Source organism: Pseudopipra pipra, chromosome 20, assembly GCF_036250125.1.
Source record: "Pseudopipra pipra isolate bDixPip1 chromosome 20, bDixPip1.hap1, whole genome shotgun sequence".
Classification (NCBI taxonomy): Eukaryota; Metazoa; Chordata; class Aves; order Passeriformes; family Pipridae; genus Pseudopipra; species Pseudopipra pipra.
In genome coordinates, this window is record NC_087568.1 from 11,505,745 (window position 1) to 11,514,430 (window position 8,686).

The window sequence follows — 8,686 nt, forward strand, 5'->3', positions numbered from 1 at the left end:
GGGCGCGACGCGGTGAGGCCGAGGCCGGAGACGGAGCTGGAGCTGGAGCTGAGGCCGGGGCCGGGGCTGTTCCGCTCCCTCGCAGCCCGCGGCGGGCAGAGGCGGCGGCTGGGCGGGGATGGCGGTGGGCAGCGGGTGACGCGGAGCCGAGCGCGGCGCAGCCCTGCGGCGGGGCTGGCCTGGCCATGGGGTTCCTGCATCAGCTCCATCTCCTGCTCTGGAAGAACGTGACGCTGAAGCGGCGCAGCCCGGTGAGCGGGAGCGGGGGCGGGGGCCGGGGGGCCCTGCAGCCCCGCGGGGCGAGGTCGGGCCCCCCGCGGGGGTGGTGCCGGGGGCTCCCCGGGATGTTCCCCCATCCTCTGGCCCTGCGGTGTCCACTTGCTTGGGGCCGCCCGTGCACGAATCCCCGGAACGTCAGGAGCGTCCCGGCGGCCGCCACCGCGGCCTCGGGCCCGGCGCGCCCCCCGTGCGGCCACAACAGTTGGGGCTCTCCCGCCCCGCTCCCATCCCATGTCCGTGGAACCCCCCGGGCCCAGGGCCCGCAGGAGCCCGAGGCCGGGTGTCGCCCCCCCTTTCCCCGAGTGGGATCGCTCCCTTTCATTCATCCCCGCTACCTACCGCCTATAAATAGGTTCCCAACCCATATGTGGGTCGGAGCCGCCTCTCTTCCGTGGGCTGGAGAAGAGCTGCGCGTCGTAGGGCTGGGGGTCGGGGGACTGGTATGTGTCTTCCCCAGGGGGGTCGAAGGGGCGAGGTGGCACCAGCCGTGCTGGGGCCGCGGGGTCACGCTGCCGGCCCCCCGAGGCAGGGCCAGGGGTCCGGTCAGGGTGTGGGTCCGCGGCCCGAGGGAGCCAGTTATTTTTAGCAGGTGGGGGAAGGGAGCAAGCTGCTGCTTCCAGGCTGGCATCGCTCTCCTCTTCCCCTACTAAATATCCCGCAGGCCCAATCCTGATCTTCCTCACTGGCAGCCTCCAGCACCAGACTCCCTGTGTCCCGATGGCCGAAGCACTAGAGACCCTCGGGACAGGAGCAAGGCCGGGGCTGGTGCTGCAGGCAGGTTCCCCTGCACGGGCAGCCTCGGTGCCCCCAAAATGCATGAGGGGGGGATGATGCTCTTTGGCTGAGTCATTGCCTCTCACCCTGAGTAGAGCTGCTTGGCCTCATTGGGAGGCTGCCCCAGACCCCTGCCCTCGAGGGCAAGCAGGCTGGCACAGCTAGGCTATGGTATGTGCTGGCTAACCCAGTCCTGGCTGCCATGTCCATTGGGTTACAGATTGGGGGTGCACACAGCTTTTAGGGACCTATATGTCTGTGACCCTCCCCAGTCCTGTAGGCAGCATAGAGGTGCAGCACAGGAGGCTGTGGTTGGAGGATGAGGAGCCCAGGCCTCGTCACCTCCATGTGCATGGACCATCACTGGAGTGCCACTGCTGCAGACAGGGTGGCAGGGTAAGGAGCAGCTCCTCCTTGCCCATCCAGCAATGCCACATGTGGATGGGGCATGCGGGGGACCAGCCGTGTGCCAGGGTGAGAGATGGTCCCAGTGCTGCAGGTGCTGATGAATGGATTTGGTGCAGCTCCTGGGACAACTGTGTCCTGTGCATGTCACCTCTTTCCTTGTGCTCCTGCTGCATGCAAGTCCCACAGTCACCTGGTGTCCCTGGACTGTGCGGAGGCCCTCATCCTGCCCATTCCCAGGGGAGCTCTGCTCTCTCCCAGCATCCCTGAGCCGAGCTGTCGGCGCTGGGTGGCCAAGGCAGAGCCAGGCCCTGTGCCAGAGCTTGGGAGTGGCTGTGCCTGGCGCTCGGCAGCAGGTTCCCCAGCGCAAGTCTAGCCTGGCACCGGCCAGAGAAGGATGTTTCACTGAGAGAAAACAGCTCTGTATTCCTCTGGGGTTATCCCAGTGGCTGGGGGGTTGGAGAAGGGAAGGGGGAATGCATGAGCCCCCTCTCTTGCTGGGGGTTCACCCCGGCAGTATGGAGTTGGGGATCACTGGACTTCTTCCAGCCTCACAGAGGGAACATGCTGTGTGCCAGCAGCTGCCCTCTGGCACAACCTGGTGCTGCCGAGGGGTCAGTGCCTCGCCACCATGCTCTTTGCTCCCGGCAGCGTGCAGAGCAGTGGCTGTGGTTCTGTGGGCTGGGGTGGGAAGCAGAGACGCCATGTTTGGCTGAGGGCTCTGGGCTGGGATTCGAGAGCTGGGGCAGTTCCCTGCACTGCCTATGAGTACTGGTGGCTGGGAGAGTGCCCATCGTCCCAGCACCAGGAGCTGTTCAGGAGCAGGATTGCAGCAGGGTGCAGCCGTGGTTTTGGGACCGACTTTGTTTGCAGGCACTTGACGAAGGCTTGGCCAAGCCACTTGTGGATGCAGTGGCGGTGGGTGCAGGGAGACCTGCAGCATGGCCAGGCACTGTCCTGTGGCACTTCTGTCAGGTCTTGTGCCCAGCCTGTGGGAGATATGGACCATGCCTGGTGTGGCCGAGCTGTTCTGGGTGATGCTCTGGGATTTGGCCCTGATTTTGCTCTTCCCAGAGCAGAAATTCAGGCAGGAACCTCTGGGGTGATAGAGGTCTGAGCAGAACAGTATCAGTGGCTCTGGAGTGCTAATGGCAGCCCTGGCGAGTGCCGGCTATGCCTTGGTTCTGCTGGGATGGGAATGTGTTCAGGGGTGGGCTCTCCTATGACTTTGGTATCTGGATATAAAATGACCAGGTACTCTCTCAAAAGTCATCAGAGGCACAGTTCAGGATGTTCATGTACCTATCCTCTGCCTGCTCTCTGTGCCCATGCAGTTGGGATGGGCAGGGAGCCACAGCTGGAGCTCCCAGTGATGGTAGTGTGCTGCCGGGTTTGTTGCTGTGTTGGCTGCGGGTTTGCTTGGCCCTGGGGAAGCATTGGCAGGAGGGGGGTCTTCGGAGGAATGGTGAGCAGCAGCTGAGGCTCTGGGTGCTGCTTCAGTGCTGCAGCACATTGGAGGGGCTCCTTGTGGCATGGGCTGTAGTGTGGGGGGTGTAGCAGTGTGGCTGCTCTGGCCTGGTCAGGGTCTGTGCCTTCTACTCCTTGGCCCAGAGCCAGAAAGCTCCCCTCCGCACAGAGGAGCTGGCCTGGCAGATCTGTCCCTTTCCCTGGCTCTTGGTAGCAGAGCTGGGCAGGTGGGGTGGGATATTGGTGCCTCCAGAAAAAGAAAGGCTGAAACTTGGAGTGCTGGAGGGCTGTAACAGTGCCTCTGCTGGGGCACAGCATCCCTAGGGGACAGTACACCCCATGCCTGTGGCACTGCCAGCTCCTGCTGTTGGGGCTGGGAGGGGGCTGGTGCCGGATCCTGCAGCAGGAATCGGTTGGGCGCTACCCCACTCTTGGGTGCTCCTTGGCTCCTCACTGTTTGCAGTGGATGCGGGGAGGGGAAACGCAGGTTTGGCAGGGGCATGTCATCCCTATCAGTCCCTGCTGGCCGGGCAGATGGGGGACACCTGTTGCAGAAGCACCTTCCTCTGCATTGTGACTGCTGACACGATGCTGTGCTTGGGCCAGGCATCTTGTGCCCTCTGGAGCGTAGCCATGTCCCAGTGCCATGTGTCCCCCTCAGCCCAGCACACTGGTGCCCAGCTGACGTGGTGGGGAGAGCCATGGTGGGTATTCCCTGGACTCCCATCTCAGGAGAGGTGTTGGCAAACACCAGCAGGGATTTCCTCCTCCTCCAGCCTCCCCAAGGCAGGACCCCAGGCTGCTGTTCCAAGGCCGCCAGCAGGATGTGAGGGGTGGGGATGTGCCCATGCTGCAGTCAGGGGCTAGTGGGACAGGAGGTGACGGACACAACTGGGGTGAGAGGTGAGAGCTTCCAGGCCTTGGCAGGAGGGGAGTTGGCAGCCCCTGGGCCTGCCCTTGTCTGTCTCTATGGGGCAGGGTACCTCAGGGAGCCCTTTTGGGTCCACAGCTGGGTGGTGACCATCAGTGGGTGTCCATGGTCAGGTCCCCCGTGGAATTAGGGAGCTTGGCATAGCCTCATGGGTCTGCCTGGCCAGGGGACCCGGCTGGCCCCCCCCTCCAGTGCTGATCTCCCAGTGACCATGTCTGCTTCCTGGCTGTGGGCAAAAGTGGACGTTTAATGGTGATTAAAGTCTGGAGCCATCAAAAAGTTTAATATATTTCTTCTGCCAGCCTTAAAATGCTGTTGGAAAAGCTGGATCCTGCAGGAGCTGAGCCCCATCCCTTGGGGTTCCTGGGGTCTGGCATTACCAGCAGCACTGGCATGGGCAGAGAGGCTGGCAGGGAGCAGGCAGCAGCTCCTTCCTCCTGGGAGACGTGCAGGCAGACTCTGCCCTGGCAGACCTCTGTCCTCTGGTGGGTACGTGTGGGGTTTTTGTATGCTGAGCTTACCCTAGGCTGTGTGTGGTGCTGCTTCACCTGTGTCGGGGCTGATAAACCCCTCGCAGGTGCCAGGCTACGGGAGAGGGGGGCTGGCATGGCAGGTTTGGGGTCCAGGGGTGTTGCTGGAGTTGCCAGCTTGAGGGTCTTAGGGTGGGGCTGCCCAGCACCTGGATGCCCCTCTGCCGTGCCATGCTAGCTGGACGCCGTGCCTGTGGGCTTCAGGCATTGCTGGGAGAGGGCAGAAGGGAATTGAGCAGACTTTGGGGTGGCGGTGATGGACGCGGAGAGCTGTCTCTGCCTGGCCTGGCTGTCCCCACAAGGATTGCCAGTGGGATATGAGTGCTGCCACATCCTGGGGACGTTGGTGGAGTTGTGCAGTTTTCCGTGACCCAGCACCCATGTCCATGCTGACCCTGGCTCCAGCACATATCTCAGCTGCCCCGGTGCTGGCTGGAGGGTGGGCATGGTGGCACCGCTGCGTGAGGCCGGGCTGTTTGCTCTCCCACTGTCCTGTGGTGCTTGTCTGGCCTTTTGACCTGGCTGTGTGGGAGCTGTGTATCCTGATGGGCACCACTGCCTCTTCCTCAGCCTCCTTGCAGCCCCTCACTCCCATCTGATGGCATGGCAGAGGATGAGTCCAGGTGTTGAACTGCTGTCCTGGTGCTCAGGGAGAGGTGTGTTCCCCTGCCAGGGGCCAGTACCCTGCTGTGGCATCCACCCAGCTCTGCCTCCCTGCCAGGGGCAGGGCTGAACACGGGGCCCAGCAAGCACAGGTTGTCCTACCGTCCCTAGGGTGGCAGGTGGACACCCAGCACTTGTGCAAACCCAGACAGCACCTACGGCCTCGTCCTGCTCACATCCAAGCAGACTGAGGTGAACATGTGCCAGGGGAGATGGATGGGGTGAATGCCACCACCCAGGAGTTGCCCATGGCCACTCTCACCTGGGCACAAGGACCCCTGGGACCAGTGTCCTATCCTGGGTCCTGCACCTACACCAGGGGATAGATGGGAGGGCAAGGTACATTGGTTGGTGCAGGGTATGGCCAGCTACTGGCAGGTACTGGCCTCTCTCATCTCCCTAGCCCTACCTGCTGGGAAGCATTTTCTTCCCAGCTGCCTGCATCCTGGCCTCTCCCCACGTCCTCGCTTCCTCACGCAATCCCAAAATGTCCCCCAGGGTCCTGCGCCTGCAGACAGGGACCCCATTGTCCCCAGGCTGTGCTGGTGCTGAGTGTCCCTGCTGCGTGCCTCTCTGGGGGGCTGAGGCTCCCTTGGGGCCCTGCTGTGTGCTAGTGCCTCTGCCGCACTGTGGGTTTGGGGCAGCCCTGGCTTTGCCACCCTTGGGAAGCCTCCATTGGGGCAGCCCTGGGGACCAGGGGGTAGGATCAGTCCCAGAGGTGCTGGCTGGGGAGCACCCCTCTTCTGCCTTGTCAGCCTGTTGCCTTGTCACTCTGGGTGCTAAAGGTGGGGGACAGCCTGCCCTGGCACTGGTGTATGTGGCAGTGCAGGAGGGGATGGGGACAAGGGACATCTCTGGGGATGGAGATGAGCAAAAGGTCTATGACCCACATCAAAAAAAAATAAGTAACAACAAGCAGGTTCCTGCTGCTGCCACCAAGGACAGTCCTCATGGGAGCCTGGTACAGCCCAGCATGGGTGTGGGGGGATGGTTCCCCTGGTGCCTGGGCACAGAGGCCCCATTGTGTGCCTGGTAAACAGGCAGGGGGTGGGGGCAGGCAGCCAGGAGGACAGAGCAGGGGCCACGGGACAGCAGTGTGGGTCCCCTGCTACCCCACCTCGTACAGAAAGTGATGCCAGGGACTGTCCCTGGGACTGGTGGTACCAGAAAGATGGGAATCTTTCCTGGGGCACTTTTCCTGGCACTGCTCCTGGGGCATTCTCCATCCCCTCCAGCCCTTCTTCCTCTGGTCTCTGCCTCCCCAAAATCAGGAGCTCTGGGGTGGTGAGGGCAGCATGGGGTGGACATCATGCTCATCCTACAGCAGCAGCACTGTGGCCATGTGCCAGCAGGGACCCAGGTGTGGGTGTCCCTCTGCTCACCACTGATTAGGGCTACTCTTGACTTTCTTGACAGAATGTTGGCAGCCCCTGGGTGAGCCAGCATAGAGGTGGCACTGGAGATAGAAGGGCCTTGACCCTGGCACATGTTGCCAGCTACATCCTTCCAGGCAGCTCCTGCCATGTTAAAGCCCACTCTGCCCACCTCGTTGGCTTGCCCCTTGGCAGTGGGTTACTGGTGGGAGCCTGGTGGAGGTGTGGGTGCTGTGGGGACCACCTTCCTGGCAGTGGAGCTGGGCCCTGCCTTGCCCTGCCCATGGTGGCAGCAGGTTTCAGGGTCTCAGCGCCTGCCTTGGGTCTGATCTGGCCATGGAGCAAGGGGAAGTTGGCTCACCTCACACTATTTCTCAATTTCCCCACCTGCAGTAAATCCCCCACACTGGGCAGCAGGGCCGTGATGCATCCGAGCACTCCTGGTGCAAAGTGGCAGCAGCTGCACTGGCAGCGTGCCCGGTGCCCACTCCTGCTGGCTGAAGGCTCTGATGCCCATCCCCAGGGCCTCTGGGCACAGAGCCCAGTCTGGGCTTCCTGAGCCACTGTGGCCAGGGATTCCTGGGGATCTGCTGTTATTTACCTTATGCCGCCAGTGGAAATCCTGTGCAGCTGGAGCCTTTTATGGGGGTGCCAGGGCACACCACTTGCACCTGGAGCTGGTGCCGAGGCCTGGCTGAACTGGAGGTCTGCCCGCTGCTAGGACTCATGTATGGGACCTGGTGGGACTCAGGGGTGGCACAAATGGCAGGGGACATGAGATGCCAGACAGCCCCAGGCTGTGAGGGCACAGGCTGTTCAGGACTTGGGGTCATGTCTGTGGGCAGCCCCAGCTGCGGTGGCCCGTCGAGGCTGGGCTCAAGCCCTGGCACCCTGTTTGCACTGCTGGAGGAGGGATCCGTCCTGTCTGTGCACCCTCCCATGTCCTGCAGTGCCCCAGGCAGGTTGCAGGTAGGAGATTGTAGGGTGCCCAGGAACCTGTTTGCTTCTGGCTGAGCTGTGACAGTGCCACCAGCCATCTGCAATATTTGGGCACAGTGCCACACTGCACCAGGATACGGGGACCCCTTTCCTGCCCACCCTCCTCCCTGGCAGCTGAGTTCTGTCCCTAAGTGTCATGATCCCTCTGCTCTGTGTCATCCCCAGTGGGTGCTGGCCTTCGAGATCTTCATCCCCCTGGTGCTCTTCTTCATCCTCCTGGGGCTGCGGCAGAAGAAGCCAACCATCCCTGTGAAGGAAGGTGAGTGCCAGTGAGGCGGTGCCTGGGGTACTCCTTACACTTGAGGGCACCCTGATGCTCTGGGGAGGTACTCCAGTCCCCTTGTGACAGCCTGGAGATGGGGGGAGGACCCAGAGAGGCCTTTTGAGGGACATAGCACTGGGCAGGGGCTGCAGCCAAGAGCTGGTAGGGCAGACATGGCAGGTGGATCTGTCCCAGCCTGGGGGACTCCCCTGGGAGTGGCAGCACCAACCAGCCTGTGGCTGCCATTGGCAGGAAAGTTTTGTGGGAGGAAGGGTGACCTGGACAGTGCTGGGACAGCCAGGTATTTGAGGAGCAGCCAGAGTTGCTCCTGGAAGGACTCCCTAGCAGCAGGGAAAATGTCCCACGGGAAGCCCTGTGCCTGGGGAGCTCAGGGGCCTGGCAAGGTGACACACTGATGAGACTGGAGGTGGGGACTCATGGAAAAGTCCAGCCAGAGCTCTGGCCAGGGCACTGGACTCCACTGCCCTCAGGCTGTGCTGCTGGGAGGAGGTGGCAGAGCGGAGCTGCCAGCTCTCCAGGGCCCATGGGATGCCTACCTTGTTGAGTGCCCTGGCACAGGTGGCACAGCAGGGCCGGGGGAGATGCTGGGTGCTGGAGGTGACCCCACATAATGATGGTTCAAGCCTGTGTTTCAGCATGTCCCAGCGAGGGAGAGCCCAGCTGCCAGTGCGGTCCGGCTGCAGCGGGCACTGCCCGGGTTCCTGTCCCAGCGCTGACGTGCGCTCTGTGTTTTGTGGTTTTTTGGTTTGATTTTTTCATTCTTTTTTGCTCATGTTTTCTTTTTCTTTCCCGCCATCTCCCCTGCCCGCCTGCCCTTCATGCCTCTACTGCATGCGCCAGTCTGTAAGTTGGTGGGGTGGGTGGACGCCTCCCCCCCTTCCCTTGCCTGTGCCGGCCTTGTAGTCTGGGGAGAAAGAGCCTGATTTAGATCAAGTCACTCTGGCCTAATTCACACCTCTGTAACCCTCTTGCCTTCCTCTGC

General features: G+C 62.2%; 1 protein-coding gene across 1 annotated transcript; it reads left to right on the forward strand.

The window, feature by feature from the left end:
• The first annotated feature begins 16 nt into the window (after positions 1-16).
• Positions 17-8,670, forward strand: LOC135425234 (ATP-binding cassette sub-family A member 2-like). The gene is made up of 3 exons (XM_064677347.1): positions 17-251; positions 7,587-7,680; positions 8,545-8,670. The coding sequence occupies exons 1-3, from the start codon at positions 186-188 to the stop codon at positions 8,625-8,627; spliced, it is 243 nt and encodes an 80-aa protein (XP_064533417.1). The 5' UTR covers positions 17-185; the 3' UTR covers positions 8,628-8,670.
• Positions 8,671-8,686: the final 16 nt, after the last annotated feature.